At 34.4% G+C, this 25,107-nt stretch overlaps 1 protein-coding gene and 1 pseudogene across 1 annotated transcript; both read left to right on the top strand.

Moving 5' to 3' along the window:
• The first annotated feature begins 13,505 nt into the window (after positions 1–13,505).
• Positions 13,506–14,861, top strand: LOC121212394 (probable xyloglucan endotransglucosylase/hydrolase protein 23). Its single transcript, XM_041084931.1, has 3 exons — positions 13,506–13,893; positions 13,994–14,187; positions 14,274–14,861. Exons 1-3 carry the CDS (start codon positions 13,549–13,551, stop codon positions 14,545–14,547), a joined length of 813 nt encoding a protein of 270 aa, XP_040940865.1. The 5' UTR covers positions 13,506–13,548; the 3' UTR covers positions 14,548–14,861.
• Positions 14,862–15,172: 311 nt separating this feature from the next.
• LOC121211180 (ethylene-responsive transcription factor ERF110-like) lies at positions 15,173–16,832 on the top strand (annotated as a pseudogene).
• Positions 16,833–25,107: the final 8,275 nt, after the last annotated feature.

Genomic DNA, 25,107 nt, shown 5'->3' with positions numbered 1-25,107 from the left:
ATAAAATCAGAATGAAGGAGCCGAAGAGTTTCGAGCTACAAAAGATGATGATGCAGAAAAGGCAGAATTTTGGCTCGAGAATAATATCAAAGTCTTTGATGAGTTATCCTGCACACCTGAGGAATGTATGAAATGTGTTGTATCACTCCTTAGAGATTCGGCCTACCATTGGTGGAAGACACTTGTATCAGTTGTACTGAAAGAGAGAGTCACTTGGGACTTCTTTCAGGAGGAATTCCGTAAAAAGTACATCAGTCAGAGGTTTATTGACCAGAAAAGAAAAGAGTTTCTAGAGTTGAAATAGGGCAATATGACAGTGACTGAATATGAGCGCGAGTTTGTTAGACTCAGCAATTATGCTCGAGAGTGTGTGTCTACAGAGGCTATTATGTGCAAAAGATTTGAGGATGGGCTTAATGATGATATCCGATTGTCTGTTGGTGTCCTAGAAATAAAGGAGTTTATTATCCTAGTTGAGAGAGCCTGTAAAGCAGAGGAGATGTTAAAAAGAAAGGGAAAAGTTGAAATTGAGACGCAAGACACGAAGAAAAGACTAATGAGGAAGTCATTTCAGTCTACATCCAAGAGGCCTATAGAGTTCTCCACTACATCTAATTTTTCAGCTGGATATTCTAGCCGAAACAGAGGCAGAAGATTTATGAGTTCGAAAGCTCAGACCACTTTGATTGCAAGTGTTGGCAGCGTTCAGCCTGATAGACCAGAGTGTCCCCGATGTGGTCAACGTCACCCAGGTCAGTGTTGAGCAACTGAGACAGGTTGTTTTCGATATGGTGCACCAGACCATTTTATTCGGGAGTGTCCCGAGATGATTAAAAGGGAAGCAATACCGAGTGTAAGATTAGGAAAAGCTCCTGCAAAGGCAGACCACTGAGAAATTTGGGAGCTAGGGCAAATAATAGAAGTGCATCTAGAGATTTAGCAGAGAGGCCAGATGTTAGAGCACCTGCGAGGACTTATGCTATCCATGCTCGCAAAGAGGCATCCTCCCCGATGTGATTACGGGTACATTTTCTCTCCATGATACTAGAGTTATTGCTTTGATTGGTCCGGGTTCAACCCATTCATATGTTTGTATGAAATTGATGCCTAGTATGAGTATGCTTATAGAATCTACAGAATTTTTGATTAAAGTATCAAATCCATTAGGCAAGCATGTATTAGTAGATAAAGTATGTAGAAATTGCCCTTTGATGATTAGAGGCTACTGTTTTCCGACCGATCTCATGCTATTGCCATTTGATGATTTTGATGTGGTTCTTGGTATGGATTGGTTGAGTACACATGATATGATAGTAAATTGTGGAAAGAAATTCATTGAGTTGAAGTGTGAAAATGGTGAAATTCTTCGGGTTAATTTAGAAGAGTCAGAAATGTTTGAGAAAAGGGTATGAAGCTTATCTTGCTTTTGTGTTGAACACTAAAGATCCAGAATTGAAAATTGAATCAGTGCCTGTGGTATGAGAGTTTCCCGATGTGTTTCCGAAAGAACTACCAGGTTTGCCTCCTATTAGAGAAGTTGAGTTTGGTATTGAGTTGATTCCAGGTACCACGCCCATTTCTATTGCTCCTTATAGAATGGCCCAGTTGGAATTGAAAGAATTGAAAGCTCAGTTGCAGGAATTAACAGATAAAGGCTTTGTAAGACCCAGTAGTTCACCATGGGGTGCACCAGTGCTATTTGTGAAAAATAAAGACGGATCGATGAGATTGTGCATAGATTATCGGCAACTTAACAAGGTAACAATAAAGAACAAGTATTCATTGCCTAGAACTGATGATCTGTTTGATCAATTGAAGGGAGCCACTGTGTTCTCCAAGATAGATCTGAGATCCGGATACTAGCAGTTGCGAGTTAAAGAGTCAGATGTCCTGAAGACTGCTTTCTGGACTAGGTATGGTCATTATGAGTTCCTTGTGATGCCATTTGGCTTAACTAATGCTCCTGCCATTATCATGGACTTAATGAACCAAATTTTCAGACCGTACTTGGATAAGCTTGTAGTTGTGTTCATTGATGATATCTTGATTTATTCTCATGATGAGACTGGGCATGCAGAGCATTTGAGAACAGTTTTACAAATTCTGAGAGATAATTAGTTGTATGCCAAGTTCAGCAAAAGTGAGTTCTGGTTACGAGAAGTTGGTTTTCTTGGACATATTGTCTCTGGTGAAGGTATCAAGGTTGATCCGAGCAAGATTTCAGCCATTGTTGATTGGAAGCCTCCTAGAAATGTATCAGAAGTTAGAAGTTTTCTTGGTATTGCCGGATATTATAGATGATTTGTAGAGGGATTTTCCGTGATAGCTACCCCGCTGACAAGATTGCTACGAAAGGATGTCAAGTTTGAATGGACTGAGAAGTGTCAACAGAGTTTTGACAAGTTAAAAGCATTGTTGACTAAAGCTCCTGTTTTAGTACAACTAGAACCAGGTAAGGAGTTTGTGATTTACAGTGATGTATCCATGAATGGACTTGGTTGTGTACTTATACAGGAAGGGAAGGTAATTGCTTATGCCTCTAGACAGCTAAAGCCATATGAGAAGAACTATCTGACACATGATTTAGAGCTAGCTGCCATTGTTTTTGTGCTGAAGATTTGGAGACATCATTTGTACAGTGAGAAGTGTCACATATTCATTGATCACAAAAGTTTGAAATACAAAAAGATTTGAATTTGAGGCAAAGAAGATGGTTAGAGTTAATTAAAGATTATGAGCTAGTGATCGATTATCACCCAGGTATGGCAAACGTTGTTGCTGATGGTTTGAGTAGGAAATATTTGTTTGCATTAAGAGCTTTGAACACTAGTCTAGCCTTATTAGATGATGGTTTTATCTTAACTGAGTTGAGAGCTAAACCGATGTTTCTTGAAGAAATTTTTGAAGCTCAGAAAAATGACAGTGAGTTGTTAGCCAAAAGAGATCAGTGTGAGTAGGATATAGAGTCAGATTTTCAGATCAGTTCTGACGGTTGTTTGATGTTCAGAGACAGGGTATGCGTACCTAAGAATGATGAGCTTATTCGAAAGATCTTACAGGAAGCACATAGTAGTTCTTTGTCTATTCATCCAGGTAGTACAAAGATGTATAATGATTTAAAGAAAATGTACTGGTGGGTAGGAATGAAAATGGACATTTCAAAGTTTGTTTCTAGATGCTTGACCTGTCAGCAGGTAAAGGCCGAACATCAGGTATTGCAGCCTGTGCTAGTCCCTGAGTGGAAATGGGATCGAGTTACTATGGATTTTGTGACAGGATTGCCGTTGACACCGAGAAAGAAAGATGCAGTATGGGTTGTGATTGATAAGTTAACAAAGTCGGCTCATTTTATCCCAGTTCGTATGGATTATTCACTTGACAAGTTGGCCAAGTTGTATATTTCAGAGATAATCAGAATACACGGGGTACCATTATCGAACATTTCAGACAGAGATCCAAGATTTACTTCACGGTTTTGGAAGAAATTATAAGAGGCTTTAGGCACAAAGTTAAGTTTTAGTACAGCTTTCCATCCTCAAACTGACGGTTAGTCAGAGAGAGTTATTCAAGTACTTGAAGATATGCTTAGATGCTGTGTACTGGAATTCCAAGGTAGTTGGGAAAAATATTTACCATTAGTAGAGTTTGCCTACAATAATAGTTATCAGTCGAGTTTGAAGATGGCACCTTATGAAGCTTTGTATGGACGTAAATGTCGCACACAATTGTATTGGACAGAGCTTAAGGAAAATCAGATTTACGGGGTTAATCTAGTTAAGGAAACAGAAGAGAATGTAAAAGTCATTAGAGATTGCTTGAAAGCAGCTTCAGACAGACAAAAGTCATATGCAGATTTGAAGAGAAAAGAGATTGAGTATCAAGTTGGTGGTAAAGTGTTTTTAAAAGTATCCCCGTGGAAGAAAGTTCTCAGATTTGGCAAGAAAGGCAAACTAAGTCCACATTTTATTAGACCATTGGAAGTGATTGAGAGAGTCGGACCATTAGCATATCGGTTAGCTTTGCTGATTGAGTTAGAGAAGATTCATAATGTATTTCATGTGTCTATGCTACGTCGTTATCGTTCAGATCCGTCACATATGATTTCTGAAACAGAGGTTGAGATTCAGCAATACATGACTTAAGGTGAAGAACCGGTAAAGATTCTAGCTCGAGAGGTAAAGCAATTAAGGAAAACAAAAGTATTACACTTGTGAAAGTACTATGGAATAGACATGGGGTAGACGAGGCTGTATGGGAGCCCGAAGAGGCTATGCGAAAATAGTACCCAAATCTCTTCACAGGTAAGATTTTCGGGGACGAAAATCCCTAAAGGGGGGAGAAATGAAACATTCCGAAATAGGGCCTAAACAGAACAGTGGTTGCGAAACCAAAAATGCGAGGCAGAAAAATTTATTTTATTATCATTTTAAGGTCTATGGCATGATTGCATGATTGTGTGAAATTTTCGTTTAGAAATCTTATTGATAGAAGGTCAAATTTGATATTTAGGACTATATTGCAAAGATTGTAAAATGTGTGTTCTAGTTCACAAAGGTATTAAGTACTTGTGAGTAATGGGTTTTTAAAGTGGAGGTCATTGGATAGTAATTAGACCATTATACTAGTTTGGACAAAAACACCTAAAGGAAAATAAAACACCATAGTTTTTAATTAAGGGCATTTTGGTCATTTAGTTATTAAAATGAATTAAAAACAAAATTAAAAGCCAATTTTTGTCCATCTTCTTCATTAGGTCGAAATTTCAAGGTTTCTCCATAGCTAGGGTTTGTTCCAAGCTTCCAAGCTCCATAGTAAGTGATTCCAAGCCCCGTTTTTAATGTTCTTTACTTTTTTGGAGTCCCGGTAACTTGATTAAGCTTATTCTAGCTATAATTCAACCTAGGGTTCATATTTGGAAAAATTCCCATAGGTGAAATTTGTGTATTTTTGTGTTTTTGATAGAATATGAGGTTTTAAATTATGTTAGACAACTTGTGCTACTCGGTTTTAAGTGAAAACGAGTAAAAGGGCTTAATTGATAAAATTACCTAATAGTCATAAGTACATGTTAGAGTGAGAATTTGATGTTGTCATAGAAGGGAAAAATGATCAGCATGTCATAAAACATAAGAAAATAGGATGAAATTTAATTTCTGAGCCTTGGGGAAAAAGTGTAAATATGTAAAAGTTTAGGGGCAAAAATGTAATTTTTCCAAAGTTTGGGTCAAGGACTGTTTTAATAAATGTGAGTATTAAATAAGCTAAATTTTTTTATTATAGATCAAGAAGAATAAAATCCGGAGTTAGACCGGGGAAAGAAAAAGATAGTGGACTAAATCGATATAGTTGATCGTATTTTGTTTCGAGGTAAGTTTGCGGTAAATAAATGCAATATTCTATTATTTTATGTTAATTTTGTTAATTTCCAGCATGTGTATATTTATTTTATGAAATTATTTGAAGAAGACTCAAGCATAAATTGATGGAGAAGTAATTTCAGAAAGTCCCGGTTGAACCTTAGGAATGTGTAGGATACAAATGTCATGACATTAGGGTTTAAGGATACCATGTAAGACCATGCCAAGGCATGGCAATTGGTAACGTTTCTAAGGCAAGGAAATCATGTAAGACCATGTCAAGACATGGCATTGATAAGTTACTATAAGGCAAAGGTCCCATGTAAGACCATGCCAAGGCATGGCATTGGTGAGTTCATAAGGCAAGGATACCATGTAAGACCATGTCAAGACAAGGCAATGGTAAGTTTCAAAAGGATACCACGTAAGACCATGACAAGTCATGGCAATGGTAAGGTGCCTGTGTATCCTTAGTATTCCAAGTGGTTCAACGAAAAATTTTAAAGAGAATATCAAGGTAAGGTAAGGTAAGACGAGTTATACTAAAAAGGTAAGACAAGTTCATGCTAGAAGAGCAAAGGTAAGTACATAATGTTCATGTATGCTTGATAAGGAAAAAGGTAAGTAAAACGTATTAATAAATTTGATTAAGTAAATAAGTATTTAAGTAAGTGAGTAAGTGAAGAAGTTTAATATATGTCTATGACAATTAATGAAGTTGCATTAAGTAGTATCACGCCAAGTAGTAAGATAATTCTTATGAATGTTGTTATTTATTTGCAAGCTTAATGCTTACCCCCTTTATTTTCCGTCTTTTTATAGTTTTGTCAAGCTAACTTGGGGATCGTAAAGTACATCGGAGGTCCGGGCACACTATCACGAGGATTATTTTGGTATAGCTAGACGTTTCATTTTGAGTATGGCATGTATAGCATCGTAGCCATTTTGTGTGTATGATCTTATGGTATGGATGATGAATGGTATGTAAATGCTTGATAATGATTAGCTATTGGAATGGCTAATCAAGGACATGTTTGGTTTTATGTATGCCCAAATGCTAGTTATTCTATGGAAATCATGAAAAAGGTGAAATTAGCTTTAAAACAGTATCGGACAGCAATAATGACGTGAATTTGGAAAATCACTAAAAATAGTAGAAATGAATTTAGATAGTGAATGAGATACAGAATTAAAGCTTGATGAGTCTATTTTCATATGGATGGAGCAAACAAGTATATGAGTGATATTTTATGAGATATTTAAATTTTTGTGAAACAGGGCCAGAGCAATTTCTGGATCCCCTGTTTTGAATTTGGAAATTCACCAAAAATTGTACAAAGATAATTAGAAGTCATGCTTTACATGTACAAATTCCTTATTGAGTCTAGTTTTATGAGAAATAAACGGAATAATAATTGAAACTCTTTATAGGGATATATTTAATCGTAATACACAGGGGTCAGAGTAGTCAAACCCTAAAATAGAGGAGACTTTAACTAATAAACTGTACTAGTTGGACCAACCAAAAATTCTAGAAAAAATTTAGTTGATAGATATATGAGTCTAGTTTCAGGCAAAAGTTATGGAATTGGATTTTGAGTTTTGTAACTCGAGATATAAATTTTTAAGCTACTGTGATGCAGTTAGCCAGCTTGTCTGGAAGTTCTAAAATAAATTGTTTGAGCTGTTTAATTAATGAATTAAGTCCGTTAACACCTCGTGCTCGACTCTAGCGACGGTTTCAGGTTTGGGGTGTTACAACTATTGACTGAGGCACCAGTTTTAATGCAACCTAAACCGGGAAAAGAGTTTGTGATTTATACCAACGTGTCACTGAATGGATTAGGATGTGTGTTGATGTATGAGGGAAAAGTGATAGCCTATGCCTCGAGACAGTTGAAACCGCATGAGAAAATTTATCCAACACATGATTTGGAGTTAGCCACCATTGTGTTTGCTTTAAAAATTTGGAGACATCATTTGTACGGTGAGAAATGTCATGTCTTTTCTGATCATAAGAGTGTAAAGTACTTGATTACTCAAAAAGATTTAAACTTGCGACAACAAAGATGGCTCGAGTTACTGAAAGATTATGAGCTAGTGATTGTCTATCACCTGGGTAAGGCAAATGTAGTCGCAGATACGTTGAGTAGAAAGTCTTTGTTTGCTTTTAAAGCGATGAATACATGGTTGACGTTGTCCAAAAATTGTTCGATTCTAGCCAAGTTGAGGGTTAGACCGTTGTTTCTCCAACAAATTTGTGAAGCTAAAAAATGTGACAGTAATTTGCAAGCCAAGAGAGTTCATTGTGAATCGGTTAGTGATTCAGATTTTCATACCGGATCCAACGATTGTTTGATGTTCCGAGGTAGAATTTGTGTGCCGAAAAATGATGAACTTATTCAGAAAATTCTTCATGAAGTGCATAATGGTTGTCTATCTATGATCCGGGAAGTACGAAAATGTATAATGATTTGAAGAAATTGTATTGGTGGTCTGGTATGAAACGGGATATTTCAGAGTTTGTTTCGAAATGTTTGATTTGTCAACAAGTGAAAGCAGAACACCAAGTGCCTTCGGGTTTACTTCAGCCAGTGGTGGTACCCGAGTGGAAATGGAATAGGATTACGATAGATTTTGTAACGGGTTTGCCTTTGACTCAAAAAAAAAGATGTCGTATGGGTTGTGGTTGATAAATTGACGAAATCGGCTCATTTTATACCAGTACATATTGATTACTCGCTTGATAAACTAGCTGAACTGTACATTGCTGAGATTGTAAGATTGCACAGGGTGCCTATTTCTATTATTTCGGATAGATATCCAAGGTTTACTTCGCAATTTTTGGAGAAGTTGCGAAAAGCTTTAGGTACGAAGCTGAACTTTAGTACTGCTTTTCATCCGCAAACTGATGGTCAGTCCAAAAGAAGGATTCAAGTCCTTGAAGATATGCTCCGATGTTATGTTCTGAAACTCGAGGGTAGTTGGGAAAAATATCTACCATTGGTCGAATTTGCTTATAACAACAGCTTTCAGTCGAGTATTAAAATGGCACCTTATAAGGCATTGTATGGCCACAAGTGCTAGACACCTTTTATATTGGACTGAACTTAGTGAGAAACAGATTCACGGGGTTGATTTGGTTAGAGAAATGGAAGAAAAAGTAAAGGTAATCCGTGATTGCTAAAAAGCCGCTTCAGATCGACAAAAGTCAGACGTGGATTTGAAAAGAAAACAAACTTAGTTTCAAGTTGGTGATAAAGTATTTTTGAAAGTATCACCGTGGAAGAAAATCTTTAGATTTGGTCGTAAAGGCAAGTTAAGTCCACGTTTCATTGGGCCGTATGAAGTTATTGAAAGAATAGGGCTAGTGGCATATTGGTTAGCTTTACCGACAGAGTTGGAAAGAATTCATAATGTGTTTCATGTGTCGATGTTGCGACGATATCGTTCCGATCCTTCACATGTGATTTGTCCATCAGAGATTGAGATTCTACCAGATATGACGTATGGTGAAGAACCAATTAAGATTTTAGCTCGGGAAGTTAAACAATTGAAAAATAAAAGTATAGCCCTAGTGAACGTTTTATGGCAACAACATGGGGTCGAAGAGGCTACAGGGGAACCCGAGGAGGCTATGAGAAAAAAGTACCCAAAGCTATTCTCTGGTAAGATTTTCAGGAATGAAAATCCCTAAAGGGGGGAGAGTTGTAACAACCTGATTTTGGGCCTAGTCGGAACAGTGGTTTCGGGACCACGAATCCGACGTAGAAAATTTTTTCATTACATTTTCATGGTCTACAATTTTACGGAATGATTTTGTGAAAATTTCATTCGAAAATTTTGACGTTTGAGCACTCAATTTAGTCAAAAGGACTAAATTATAATAAGTGTAAAAGTTGAGTTCTACATATTAAAGGTGTCCAATTGCTATGAGATTTTAAATTAGAGGTCCTTATATGATAATTAGACCATTTGTTAAGTCAGTGGACAAAAATGGATATGAGATAAGAGAATTTTAGTGATTTGGAAAAAGGGCATTTTGGTTATTTGGTTAATAAAAGAATAAAAAGGGAAAATAAAACCAAAATTTGCTCATCTTTCTTCAACCTTAGCCAAAAATTGGAAGAATGCCATAGCTAGGGTTTTATCATCTTTCAAGCTTGATTGTAAGTACAGCCTAGCCCCGTTTTTAATGCTCTATATGTTTTTGAAGTCGTATTCACTCGATCTTTCTATTTCTACCATTGTTTTGAAGTAGGGTTCATGTTTAAAATTTTACCCATGTATGATATGCTTGTGTTTTGATGTTTTATGGTAGAAAATGAAAGTTTGGTATGTAATAATAAACAACATTTACTAAGTGATTTTTGATGGAAATACATAAAAGTACCTATTTGTAAAAAGTTATAAAATGTATGTGATTTGATGAAAAATGTGGGCTAATATGAGTAGGTATAGGGTTCGGCTAGGCTTGGGTCTTGATGAAATTGAATAGATTTCATTTTACGAGCCTAGAGAGCAAAATGTAAATATGACAAAGTTTAGGGGCAAAAATGTAATTTTTCCATAGTGTGATATTTGGACTAAATTGAGTAATATGGTTAATAAATGAGTTAAATTTGCTATTATAGATCAAGAGAAATGAGGTTTGGACCTAGATCGGGGAAAAAACAAAGTCTTTGACGATTAGGTCCATTTCCACTATTTTTGTTCCGAGGTAAGTTCGTATGTAAATAATGCATTATTATTTATGCTTTAATTGCTTTAATATTTTATGAATTATGATTGGCTCATTGGATGTAATCGAAAAAGTTCGACAAGAGAGAAATCCCGATTGAACCTTAGGAATAGATAGGATACAAATGTCATGACATTAGGGTTATTTGAGATTACGTGTAAGACCATATCTGGGATACGGCATCGATATGAGACTTCATATAAGACCATATCTGGGCTATTGGCATCGATATGAGATCCCATGTAAGACCATATTTGGGATATGGCATTGGTATAGTACTATGTGTGAGATTTCCCGAGTATCCTTTAGTATTCCAAGTGGTTCAACGAGAATCGTAACGGAAATGTTAATGTTGCGTAAGACCATGGTATGTTGCAAGATGGTACAGGTATATACGTAAAACTTATGCTTAATGAGCTTGATATGTGATGAATCCCTCGGTAAGGTTATGATTGTGCAAGTCATGATACTAAGGTTATAATAATATCCATGCCAATTGGACTATAAGATTTATAATGACATATATGTTAATTCACTTCATGTTAATTGCATGATAAATTTGAGTTTATAATGCTTATTATTTGCAAAAGAACTTACTAAGCTTTAAAGCTTACTTCCTTTCTTTTCCCTTATTTTATAGTGTCACCAAGCCAGCTCGGGGATCGAAGACTATCGGAGATTCATTCACACTATCAACTTAACATTTTGGGTACCAATGATTTTAACATTTTGAGTTATGGCATGTATAGGGACTTGGTCGTTTTGTTATGTGTCATAATTGATTTGCCCTAATGTGTTGGCCTATATTGGTTGATAATTCATTTTGTAAATGGCCATATGGTATTGGCTAATATTGGTTTAAGTAGATATACATATGATGATGTTTCCATAGATGTAGACGTATGCATGATTGAAGTTGATAAGTATGTGATGTTGTATGTGTGAAATGGTAACATGTAAATGATGTGTGAATATCTTGATTTTGGCTAAATTGGCTGAACATATGTACTTGGAATGGTGCTATGTTTTGTTGTGTAGGTTTTTGCATGGAAGGGTGACCATATGGCTTGGAAAATAGCCTTATTTTTGTCCACACGGGTGCGTGTCTAGGCCTTGTGTGACACACGGCTCACCCTATGGGCATGTGATCCAGTCGTGTGTCCCCTATACCTTAATTGTTGCAAAACAGAATGCTAAGTGTTGAGCATACAGGCATGTGTCTCAGCCGTGTGGATGACACAGCCTCAGGTACAGGCGTGTGCCCTGGGGGTGTGAAGTCTGCACTTATTTTATGAAAAAAATTATGAAATTAAATCGACCACATGGCCTGCCCACACGGGCGTATCCCAAGCTACATGGGCGTGTGGCTCTTAAAACATGAAAAATTTTCTAAGTATTTTGAAATTTTCCAAAGTTCTCGGTTTAGTCCCGAACTACTTCCAATGCATGTTTTAGGCCTCGTAGGCTCGTGTTAGGGACTTTATGCTCGATTTCAAAAAGTTTTAAATTTGGATGCAAATGTATGTCTCGGTTTTGTATGTTTGATTATATTCAAGTCTGGTAATGCTTCGTACCCTGTTTTGGTGTCGAATACGGGTAAGGAGTGTTACAATAACACATTAGCAAATTAGGTAAATAATTTAATAATAAATTAAAAAATAACGGCATTATTTGTTTAAAGATCACTTATTTAACAAAGCTTAACGACAAATTTGGCCACTAATGTTTGCATGTTTTGTCAAAATGGCCCTAATTGTATTTTTTAGCCTTTTTTGACCATCAACCTTTGTTCGTTTTTTTCAATCTGTTTTTTCTAACATATTTAATGAAAGTACCATCAAAAAAATTAACGGGGATGATGTGAAATTTCATATGTGGAATATTTTTAATAAGATGTAATTTATTACTTAGATAACCCAATAAGATAATTACATGTGGAAAATAATAAAATAAATAAATAATTCTTTAAATTAAAAAACAACTCTTAAGTTAAAGAAAATAAACGTAATTATCTAAAAAAAAGTTAACTCAGTAGAAAAATTTCTCAATAAACAAATGTAACTTTTGAAAAAAAAAAAGAAAATTTAAAACCTTGAACAGATTGAAAAAAAAAACAAAGGTTGATGACAAAAAAAAACTTAAAAATACAATTAGGGTCATTTTGACAAAACATGTAAATGTTAGTAGCCAAATTTTACATTAAGCCTTAAAAGAAAGATGTTAACATTTTCAGTTTAGGCTATTGTGTTTTACTATTCCATTCATGTATATGATTTTTTTTAATTATTTTTTATATATTTTTTAAATTAAATGAAATAGTTTATATGTCATTCAATTCAATTTTAATAATAGTTTATTCATTTTTAATTATTTTACTATTCAATTCATATACCTTTATAATTCACTTTAAATTATTTCCTATAATTCATTTAAATTTCGTATATTTTTTTTAACAATTCGAAGGTAACATCAGTTATATTTGGTAATTTTAATAATAATTCTTAAATATTACACTTTATATTTATAAATTTCAATTATTTGAAATATTTTTAAATCTTTTTAAACAAATAATTCTATTAGCTCTATATCTCCTTAACCTTTGAGAAACATTTTCTTTATTTAATTTCGCCTAGCTTGGTAGATTGAAAAATTTCACAACTCGGCCTTTAGCCTATAAAAATATGCTTTTCATGTGAGACAAGGAAAAGCAACATATGCAGTCGATGTACACATAAATTTTTTAATCAATTTCCTGTCCATTTAACGATAATTGGGAATAAATATATTTATACAACTTTAATATTTTTAATCTAAATTTAACACCTACTTATATATTTAAATTAATATTATCTTTAAAAAAAATTAAATTCTAAAATTAATATAATTGAAAAAATTTTATCTAAATACCATTTCAAGCCGAATAAAATTACATTCAAATCATATAATAACTACACCCAAATCATAAAATAGATAAAACGGCCATACTTTTACCAAAATCAGATTAGAATTTTTTATTAAAATATTTAAGAATTTATCAAAATATTTAAGGAATATTTTAATAAAAACGCTACAGAATTTTTTTAGTGGAGCTAACTCTTTTACTTATAAGAAAAATACAAATATTCTACCAAAAAAAAAGAAAAATACAAATCGTTTTTCCAGGGGACCACTTTATTTTATCCTTTTAGTAACACTTGGGATATTTTCAGTTAGTTAAAGGCGGTGCTGCATCGGCTTGTCGCGTAGGCAACCTGGCGACAGCAACTGAGCAGCAATTAACCCGAAACACTTCACTTACAATTAAAAACGTATGCGCTTTTGTAGGTTCGTGCGATTTTTACATCTAGCTATTTTTATATATGATTCGTACTCAAACAACTGTCTACAACCAAGCTAAAGGGAGAGCAGCTTCCTTGACTTCTTCCTCTACCCTTTTTCTTCACTATATAAATGACCGGCTCTATCATTCCTCTCCATCACACCAAATCCTCTGCTCTACAAAAAAAAAATCGAAAGTCAAAAATGAGTTCTTCAGGTTTGAAATTTACCTTTCTTATGCCTCTTATGGTTGCCTGTCTCATGGCAGCATCAGCAAGTAACTTCCACAATGATTTTGAAATCACATGGGGAGATGGCCGTGGTAAAATTGTCAACAATAGAGAGGTTCTCACTCTCTCCCTCGATAAAGCTTCTGGTTCTGGTTTCCAATCCAAGAACGAGTATCTTTTCGGCAAGATTGATATGCAACTCAAGCTTGTCCCTGGAAACTCTGCTGGCACAGTCACTGCCTATTATGTAAGTTAATATTCCACTAATTTTTTTATCAAGTCATAATAGACGATAATGGCTTTAAAGTATGGTGGTATATATATTTATCTATATTTTGGATTTGCAGCTATCTTTGAAAGGATCAACATGGGATGAAATTGATTTCGAGTTCCTCGGGAATTTAAGTGGCGACCCGTACATTCTTCACACAAACGTGTTCAGTCAAGGCAAGGGTAACAGAGAACAACAGTTTTATCTCTGGTTTGACCCGACTGCAGATTTCCATACTTATTCAATCCTTTGGAACCCCCAACGTATAATGTGAGTATTCATAAAACAAACCACCCATTAGATTTCTGTTTTCAAATTGATTGATTGATTAAGTTTTTGATGTTGTTATTTTCCAGCTTCTCTGTTGACGGTACACCCATTAGAGAGTTCAAAAACATGGAATCACTTGGTGTCCCATTTCCTAAGAACCAGCCGATGAGAATTTACTCTAGCTTGTGGAATGCCAATGATTGGGCCACAAGAGGTGGTTTTGTTAAGACGGATTGGACCCAAGCTCCTTTCACTGCTTCTTACAGGAACTTCAATGCCGATGCTTGTGTGTGGTCCAATGGAGCTTCTTCATGTAAATCGAAAACTTCACCGTCTTCTGCATCGACAAACAGAGCATGATTCTCTCAAGAAATGGATTCAGCGAAGCAACTAAGGTTGCAATGGGTACAAAAGAACTACATGATATACAATTACTGCAATGATGCTAAGAGATTTCCTCAAGGTCTACCTCCAGAGTGCAATATGTCTTAAAAGACTTGAAGATCCGATTACATAAAATTATTTTAGAGATTGATATTCAATATTCTTTTATTATTTATTTTCTTTTACTCAAACCACCTCATCATTCTTTTGATCTTATGAAAATTATCATCACTTTATATGTCATATTTTGTTACGAAAAGGAATAATATAATTTTTTATTTTTGAATTTAGCAATTAAGTTTAGGGTAAATTACGTAAACATTCACTCAACTTCTCAATTTTGGGATAGCTAACAAAACAGTCACCTAGGTTTCATTTCAGTTACTCAATTTTGAAAAAATAACAAAACAGTCCTTTTAACCATTTTTTATTACAGATGTTACGAAAAAATGACATGGCATTTAACGGTGGGTTAGCTGTCATTTTAACAGTCTTTTTTAACCCTAAACAACCCTGGGCAGTAGAAGAATAAGAGAAAAAGAAGAATAAGAGAAGAAAAAGAAGAAGAAAAAGAAGAGAAGGAGAAGAAGAATAAGAGAAAATGGAAGGAGATGAGACTAGTGCTCAATTGGTTGAGTCTGCTGCACCAAGGGTTCAAAGAAGTTTTGATGATTTTAGAGGCTCTCATGCTAATTCATCCTCTGTTGGAACTTTTGTTATGTATATATATTACTATCAATAAATACCACTTTTCCTCCATTTTTTTTCTTCTTCCTAAACTCTTTCTTTTCTTTCTCTTTTCCCTTTATGTGAAAATTTAGGGGATTCTGTTACTGTTTTCCTTTCCTTACATATGATTACATAAGATAACATAATCTAGAAAAGACTTAATTGTTTTCCTATTATTACTAGTTTAATAAAATATTAATTACTAGTAGTAATAATAAATAATATTAACTAGTATGTAATATTGCATGTTTATAAAGTTTGCATTAGTTAGCTTATAGAACTCAAGTTGCAACGAGCTAGCATTACCACCTTCATTTAGAATTTAAGCAATTCAACCTTTCAATCCATATTGATCTTAGAAGAAATAATATTTTACTTTCACAAGAAGACGTCTCATTTGATTAGCTTTCTTTTTAAAAATAGTTGCTGAGGAAACTACAAGCATTGTTGCACCAGCAGCAGAAATAGTGGCAGGAGCCGCCTATGAGGAAACCGGTGAGCGAAGAAGAAGATATAGGGGCGTTAGGAAAAGGCCATGGGGGAAACGGGCGACCGAAATACGTGATCCTCACAAAGCAGCAAGAGTTTGGCTAGGTACCTTTGATACTGCGGAAGCCGCCGCAAGAGCCTATGAGGAAGCCACTTTGAAATTCAAGGGAAGCAGGGCCAAGTTAAATTTTCCTGAACTTGTAAGGCTTGTTCCTCAATCAATATAGAATTTTCCCACTACCCAAACATCAGTTTCTAGTTCTCTAACAACCCAGTTTTTCCCACTTTATTCAACACCATTGCCATCGATTTACTAGTCCCAACATCTTCACAGCCCTATAGCTGGTATGCTGAGAGATTACTGGCAGTACTCTCAGTTGCTATAGAGTTCTACTGATTTCCATGGACAAGAAGCTATGAGCTTGATGGAACAGACGATGCAATCATCTTAGTTACCTAACTTTCAACACTTATTCCTATCTTCTGCTTTGTCACCTTTTCCTTCTTCATCTGTAGCTCATTCTTCTGCTGCTTCATCATGTTCTTCTTCCTCTGCTTCTTTCCTCTGGTTTTTGGTGAGCATTAACAATTGGACGTTTTTAGGCAGCCGTCTAATCAAAGTCAGGCAAGTGGGTCAGATTTTCCAGTGCCTCCGTGGTCTCATCTAATCATTATCCTTCACCCACTAGTTCATAGTAATCCGATGGTTTTACAAGGATGCAGGTGGCTTGGGGTTGTTCAGCAACTATTGTTGTGGCTCTTGATTTGTAGCCATTGTTTTGTTGTTGGAGAAAGAAGATGAAGAGAAAGGAGAGAAGAACAAGAAAAAAATAAAAGAAGCATAAAGAGAAAGAGGTTGAGGGAGAAGAAGATGAAGAGAAAGATGAGAAGAAAAAGAAGAAAAATCATTCTGACCAATCATCTTTTCTTTTTTTGTTTGACCCTTTGACTATTCGTCCAACATAGCAAGTTAACTGGCCACATCAGCTAGTTAACTAGCCACATTAGGATTCCCGTTAACCCCCTAACAGAAACTATTAATCAGTAATTATTTTGTCATTTTTTCATAACGTTAGTGACTGTTTTGTAACTTTTTGAAAGTTGGGTGACTGAAATGCAACCTAGGTGACTGGTTTGTCAGCTACCCCAAAGTTTAGTGACTGTTGGTGTAATTTACCCTTAATTTTATTTTAATATTTATATATTTTTTACTTTAATATTAAACTTGACACTAAATCTTTATTGCTATTTAAATTTGGATTCTGTCGATTTTTAATGATATGATTAGTGTTCTTTGAACACGGAAATATTGGTCAATCAGACCTATTGAATTAAGAATCGATTAGTATATTTATTTGTATAAAAGGGTTCAAATAATTGAATCGAAAATTATTTGAAATTGATAAATGTAACGCCCTAATTTTCTTTATTCTGGTTTCGTCTCATTTTGACACAAATATATATCTTTTTCAGTGGTTAAGTGTTTTAGGTGTGTGTGTGAGGTCCCAAGTTCAAGCCTTGCCTTTGGTTAATTTTGGAATTAAGCCTTATCTTTGATCAGTAGGTTTATATTAAATTTTTTGTAATTCTATATTAGAATGAGCTTGATGGTTTGAGTGGTAAGGGAGTTGGTGTGTTGGAGTTTATGTGTTCAAATCTCTGCGCGAGCATAGGTATAATTATTTTTGCTCAGTTGTCCATTGGTATTTCGTTTGAATTGAAATTCTGAGGTGGTTGAGATGTAGTGGGATAGTGGGGAGTTAGGATTTGAGGGGTTACCGAAATATTTTTATTTTTGATTTTTATTTTCAAATTCTTTTTTCTCTTTCATCCAAACTCTCTAACATTTTGCATCCTCTTCTGCCTTTTCTTTTTCGTTACTTTCTTCCCTTTTTGTTCAACCAATCGTTCATTTTTTTCTTGGGGCTCGGTGTTACGTTTGTGCATCGTGTATCTTGGTAAGTTGTGGATTCATCTTATAGCTTTCGTTCGTTTGAATAGGTATTAGTATTTTGGTTTGGAATAATAATCTTAGTGAGTGTGTTATGTAGGAGAAGATCATGAGGCTGTGGATTTTGCCATAACAGTTTAGTTCATATTGGTGATTTTCGCTCGTCGACGGTAAGTTGGTTTCGTGTCAATTCCTTGTTATCGAATTCGTTAGTTAATTCGCTAAATCGTTATTGGGTATTCTATTTTTAGCCTTTGGAAGGTTCGGGAGTGTTTTTGCATCAAAACGATACCAGGTGTGCACCCAAAATGCAGAAAATAAGGTTTCAGCAAAAGCTGAAAAACTATTCTGTCGATGCCATACGGGCGTGTGGTCACCCGTATGGTAGGCCGTGTGGTCAACGAATGCATGACCGTGCGCAACACACAGCCGTGTGGTGGATCGAGCGTGGCCGTGTGGGCCACACGGGAATTTCACAGGGGCGTGTGGATTATTGGGCTAGGCCGTGTGGACCATACAGCAAGGCCAATCTAGGCGTGTTGGCCACACGAGTGTGTAGGCCCACACGGGCAAACCACACGGGCATGTGGGCCCATATTACTAAAATTTTTCGTAGGGTCCACGGGTCGTCCTACTCGACTATGGACCTATCGTAGGGTCGGTAAAGACTTACTAAGCCCTAAAATTACATGTTTTGTTAGACTGAAGTTGTAACGCCCCCACGCCCGAGACCGTCGCCGGAGTCGAGTATGAGGTGTTACTAAGCTTAATTTAACATATTTAGAACTTTGGATTATTTATTTCTACATTCACAGCTTTTAAGCTACTTGCATCACAGTCACAAGAAAAATCATATCTCGAGTTACGAAAGTCGAAATCAAGATCCGTAAATTTTCCCTAAATCTAGACTCATATACCTATCTACTAATTTTTTTCTAGAATTTTTGGTTGGGCCAATTAGTACAGTTTATTAGTTAAAGTTACCCCTGTTTCAGGACTTGACTGGTCTAACCTCTGTTTACTACGAACCACATTTCTCTCTGTAAAAAATCCATATTACTATGAGGTTTGTTTCTAATGAAACTAGACTCAATAAGGATTCTGAGAATATAAAATACACTACCTAATTATATCTTTACAATTTATGGTGAATTTCTAAAGTTGGAACAGGGGATTCAGAAACTGCTATGACCCTGTTTCACTAAAATTCAAATATCTTGTAACATATAATTCTTTTACCTGTTTCATTTGTTTCATGTGAAACTAGACATAATAAGCTTCAATTTGATGTGTATTCCATCACCAAGTTCAATTTCTATGATTTTTAGTAAATTTTTAAACTCGTGTCAGTGTTGCTGCAGTATTCTGTTTATGGCAAATTTCATCCCTTTTATGAGTTTTTGTGCACTAAGTATCTTAATAATTTTCCTTAACATCAAATATAATCTAAACTAAATATTTTCATAATTTATCATTATCAAGCATTTCCTCAACCATTCCATCACCATACCATAAGATCATTTACACAAAAAAATTATATTGCTATACATGCCATACTTAAATTTACAAGCCATTACCAAAAGTCTTCTGGATAGTGTGACTGAGCCTTCGACCTATCCCGACTCCTGAGCTGGCTTGTCCAAAACTACAATGAGTAAGAAGGAGGGAGTAAGCATAAATGCTTAGTAAGTTCATATGCAAATAATAAGTAACATAACAAACAGTCATACCAATCAACATTAGCATGTATCACTAAAACACATATCACATTTTTAATCATTTTTCATCATCTTATTACCTTATCGTGGTTGTATCAATACTCAACCCGAGGGTTAAATACATACCTGTCCAAAATAACCATTTCACATCACTCACCAATACTTCTCTTTACATCTCGAATATTCCTCCATTGAGTAGAACTTTACCCGTTGAACACATCGGAATATAATTCGGATACATGGATAACTTGCACATAAGTGCCATATATGCAATCAAGCAATCATGTAACCCGCCCATAAGCGAACTCGGACTCAACTCAACGAGCTTAGGCGTTCGCATCCATAAGTGAACTCGGACTCAACTCAACGAGTTCGGATGCCTAGTTACATCTCACGAACTCGGACTCAACTCAACGAGTTCGGACATTCGCATCCATAAGTGAACTCGGACTCAACTCAACGAGTTCGGATGCTCAATCATCCTAGTGACATGTCACTTGTATCCTAATCTATTCCTAAGGTTCAAACGGGATTTTTCCTCGAACACTTATCCTTGCCGTCTTCCGTAGAATGCCGAAATCAATACTCGGTAACAATTATATTTAACAAGTAGTTCACATAATTTACATATTATTTGAAATTAACCACAAAGCATACATTTCATAATAACATTCAGCATAACATATAATTAACATCAATAACTTAAAAATAACCATTATGATACATTATTTACACATGAACTTACCTTGGTACCAAAATACAAAGATTTTGCAATTTAGTCCACAATCTTTTCTTTTCCTCGATTGAGGTCGATTCCACGTCTTTCTTGATCTAAAATAACACATTTAGCTTATTTAATACTCACATTATCAAATTAATCCTTAACTCAAATTTTGGAAAAATTACAATTTTACCCCTAAACTTTTGCATATTTACATTTTTGCCCCTAGGCTCGGGATTAAAATTTATTCCTTATTCTTATGTTTTACAACATTCTGACCACTTTTCTCTTCTATGGCAACATCAAATTCTCACTCTAACATGTACTTGTGACTATTAGGTATTTTTACCGATTAAGCCATTTTACTCGTTTTTGCTTAAAATCGAGTAGTACAAGTTGTCTAACATAATTTAAAACTTCATATTCTATCATAAAACATCAAAATAGACAAATTTCACCTATGGGTATTTTTCCAAATATAAACCCTAGGTTAAATTATTGCTAACATAAGCTTTATCGAGTTACCGGGATCTCAAAATCGTAAAAATCATTAAAAACGGGGCTTGGAATCACTTACTATGGAGCTTGGAAGCTTGAAAAAAACCCTAGCTATGGAGAACCCTTGAAATTTCGGTCTAATGAAGAAGATGGACAAAAATTGGCTTTTAATTTTGTTTTTAATTCATTTTAATAACTAAATGACCAAAATACCCTTACTACTAAACTTTCCAAAAATTCCTTCCATGTCCTAATTTTGTCCATGAACTTAAAATTGGTCAAATTGCTATTTAAGACCTCCTCATTAATATTCCAAAACAATTTCATACTAAAAACTTCTAGAATGCAAGTTTTGCAACTTATTCGATTTAGTCCCTACTTTCAATTTAAGCACTTTAGGCATAGAATTTCATCACGAAATTTTCACACAATCATGCAATCATATCATAAACCTAAAAATAATTATAAAATAATTATTTCTATCTCGGATTTATGGTCACGAAACCACTATTCCGATTAGGCCCTAATTCGGGATATTACAACTCTCCCCCCTTTAAGGATTTTCGTCCTCGAAAATCTTACCGGTAAACAGATGTGGGTATTGATTTCTCATAGTTTCTTCGGATTCCCATGTAGCTTCTTCTACTCCATGCCTTTGCCACAACACCTTCACAAGTGCAACATTTTTATTCCTTAGTTGTTTGACCTCTCGAGCTAAAATCTTAATCGGTTCTTCTTCGTAGGTCATATCTGGTTGTAGTTCAATTTCTGTCGGTGAAACTACATGTGAAGGATCCGAACGATACTGACGTAACATAGATACGTGGAACACATCATGAATCTTCTCTAATTCAGGTGGTAATGCTAGCCGATATGCTACCGGTCCAACTTTTTCAATTACTTCATACGGCCCAACAAAACGCGGACTTAATTTGCCCTTCCGTCCAAATCTAAGGGCTTTCTTCCACGGAGTCACCTTTAAAAATACTTTATCACCAACTTGAAATTCAATGTCCTTTCGCTTTAGGTCTGCATAAGATTTCTGTCTATCTGAAGCAGCTTTCAAACAATCTCGAATTATCTTCACTTTTTCTTCAGTTTCTTTTATTAGATCAACTCCATAAATCTGATTTTCCTTGAGTTCAGTCCAATACAATGGCGTTCGACACTTACGACCATATAATGCTTCATAAGGTGCCATTTTCAAGCTCGTCTGATAACTATTATTGTAAGCAAATTCCACCAACGGTAAGTATCTTTCCCAACTTCCTTGAAATTCCAATACACAACATCTAAGCATATCTTCAAGAATCTGAATTATTCTTTCTGATTGTCCATCAGTTTGTGGATGAAAAGCAGTACTGAAATTTAACTTCATACCTAACGCGTCTTGCAACTTTTGCCAAAACCGCGAGGTAAACCTTGGATCTCTATCTGAAATAATCGATAATGGTATTCCGTGTAATCTAACAATTTCTCTAATATACAGTTCAACCAACTTGTTAAGAGAATAATCCGTACGTACCGGGACAAAATGAGCCGACTTAGTTAATCTGTCAACTATTACCCAGATGGCATTTTTCTTTCCCGGAGTCAATGGCAATCCTGAAACAGAATCCATAGTAATCCGATCCCATTTCCATTCAGGAACCATAATAGGCTGGAGTAATCCTGAAGGTACTTGGTGTTCAGCTTTCACCTGTTGACAAATTAAGCATTTGGACACAAACTCTGATATATCTCTTTTCATTCCATTCCACCAATACATTTTCTTCAAGTCATTATACATTTTCGTACTACCCGGATGAATCGAGAAATAACCACTATGTGCTTCCTGTAGGATCTTTTGAATCAATTCCTCATTCTTCGGTACACAAATCCGATCTTTAAACATTAAACACTTACGACCATATAATGCTTCATACTAAAAACTTCTAGAATGCAAGTTTTGCAACTTATTCGATTTAGTCCCTACTTTCAATTTAAGCATTTTAGGCATAGAATTTCATCACGAAATTTTCACACAATCATGCAATCATATCATAAACCTAAAAATAATTATAAAATAATTATTTCTATCTCGGATTTATGGTCACGAAACCACTATTCCGATTAGGCCTTGATTCGGGATATTACAGAAGTACTGTTCTAAGCATGTTTATGCCATGTAAATCTGCTATCTGTTTTTATAAGTATGTTATGCATGTTCCATCTGTTAATTCTGTATGTATTGCTTTGTATCTATTTTGGGGTGGGATTTGTATATGTGGAGGAAGTATTTTGCCTATTATCTGGCAGCTTGGCTGCACTGTATCTAATACGTGTCGTAATGGCATAACATGATGTGTAAGGATGGGTGGGTGTTTTTAACCCCATATGGTGTGTTTGGATGGTCGGAGATGGTGTATAGAGGATTGGGGTAGGATTCTGATTCTTTTTACTTTATCTATATCTGAAATGGTCCTAAGCCCGATTCTGTATCTGTATCTGTTTCTGTTTCTGACTGTGTAAATGATTCTGTGTGTTTGCATGCTTAATTCTGTGGGGTTATACACTGAGTTTATGTAAACTCACATTGTCTGTTCTGTCAGGTAATCCATTGACTTAGGCGGATCAGTGCGGCAGAGTCAGCGATGACCACCTTATCGTAAAACTATTAAAACTTAATGCTTTTGATCTATTTTAATTTTTGGACTTATTTGAGAGTTGTAATTTTTTTTGGGACTCTCTGCACTGTTTGGTTTTAACTTGTTTTTGGATTTATTTGTTCAATAAAATTGCATGCTTGATAAATGTTTTATGAGATCGGATTCTATGCCAAAAAGAGGTTTTCTAAAAATACGAGTTATGTGTACTAGTTTTTGTTAATGCTTCCGCTGTAAAAAGTGTTTTGATAAATGAACTGCTTTAATAATGATTTGATAATAAACACGAAAGAATGTGAGTTATAAAGATAATCAATTTATCAAATCAACTTAGCTTTCAAAACCTATTCTCTGCAACATCACTAGATTCGGCCATAATGTCTAGGCTAGGTTTGGGGTGGTACAATAAAAATCGAAAACTTAGAGAAAAGCTAGTAGTTAAACATATTGAACCAGTTTAATATTTTCCTAAAAAATTATGAATTTTTAATAATTTATTTAATTATTGTTAGTCTGATAATTAACTGATTAAACCGATTGAATCGAGAACTAATGGTCTGATTGATTCAACTATCAATTCGATTATTAAAGCATTATAAATGAGACTCTAACATTATACCACATCATCACCTAGAATTTTATATATGTTTAAGTGATGATATGATATAATTTCAAAATGCTATATTATTACACTTCTATATTTTTCAAATTCAGTGATCAAAATGAATTTACTCGTCAAATTTAAATATCAAAATGAAAAATAATACATATATTAAAATAAATTTAATTATCAAATTTAGGGAAAAGAATATATTATCCCTTACGAAAAAGACATGAAAAATAAACAGGATTTTAATTTGCACTTTAAAGGGAATGGTGGTGCATACATAGTCTATTTCGTTCATGGCTTATGACATAGAAACACAGAATCTACTCTCTCTCTTTTTTATTTCCTATGATTATTAATTAATTCCATACAACCATCAGGCGTACGCATAAAAAATTCTCTATACAAACAAATTAAATTGATATTGAATGGTTATATTAAAAATAAATTAAATAACTATAAATTTTAAAAATTAATAAAAAAATTAATTTTAATTTTAAATAATTTAATGTTGAGAATTAAAGAAAATTTTTGTGTTCTCACTATTAGAAACATAATTTATGATATATATATATATTATTAAATTGATAAACCATACAAGGAACTTCTGCGATGTAATCTTGTGCCATTCTATTATTAAAAAAATGACATTGAAATGATATATTTTTGTTATTATTCAAATTTAAATATTAAAAAACATGTTATTACACTTTTTAGTATTTTAAAATTCAATGTTAAACTAATTTGTTTAATTGCTTTAGTTGTATAAGAGAAAAGTAAAACTTATCTAGCTTTTGACGTCAAGTCATTTTTAGGGTCAATTTAAAATTACTTCTAAAAAGTAGTTTTAGGATAAAAAAATATTTTTGAAATAAAAGTATTGCTAAATAATATGTTTTTAAGCTTTTCAAAAGTATTTTTTAGATAAAAAAATTTCTTTTGCTTTAACTAAAAGTAAAAGCAAAAAAATTTAGTAAACACTTTTGAGAAGTAAGGTTAAACTAAGGGCTAGTTTAGGAATGCTTTTTAAATATTACAAAATATTCCTAAACAAGCTATTTTTTGAGAAAAAAATATTTTTCTTAAATTAAAAATTGACCCAAAAATACTTTTTTCTAGAAGCTAAAAATTTTAACTTTTAGACACTTTTAATAAGTATTCCTAAGTCTAAGCTTTAG

The sequence above is a fragment of the Gossypium hirsutum genome, chromosome A02 (assembly GCF_007990345.1).
Source record: "Gossypium hirsutum isolate 1008001.06 chromosome A02, Gossypium_hirsutum_v2.1, whole genome shotgun sequence".
NCBI lineage: Eukaryota > Viridiplantae > Streptophyta > Magnoliopsida > Malvales > Malvaceae > Gossypium > Gossypium hirsutum.
Note: the sequence above shows the minus strand (reverse complement) of the source record. Positions and strands in the feature narration are given on the sequence as shown.

Coding starts and splice junctions, on each gene's coding strand:
- LOC121212394 (XM_041084931.1), top strand. CDS start 13,549: ATGACCGGCTCTATCATTCCTCTCCATCACACCAAATCCTCTGCTCTA. Junction 13,894..13,993: donor GCACAGTCACTGCCTATTAT/GTAAGTTAATAT, acceptor TTGGATTTGCAG/CTATCTTTGAAAGGATCAAC. Junction 14,188..14,273: donor TGGAACCCCCAACGTATAAT/GTGAGTATTCAT, acceptor GTTATTTTCCAG/CTTCTCTGTTGACGGTACAC.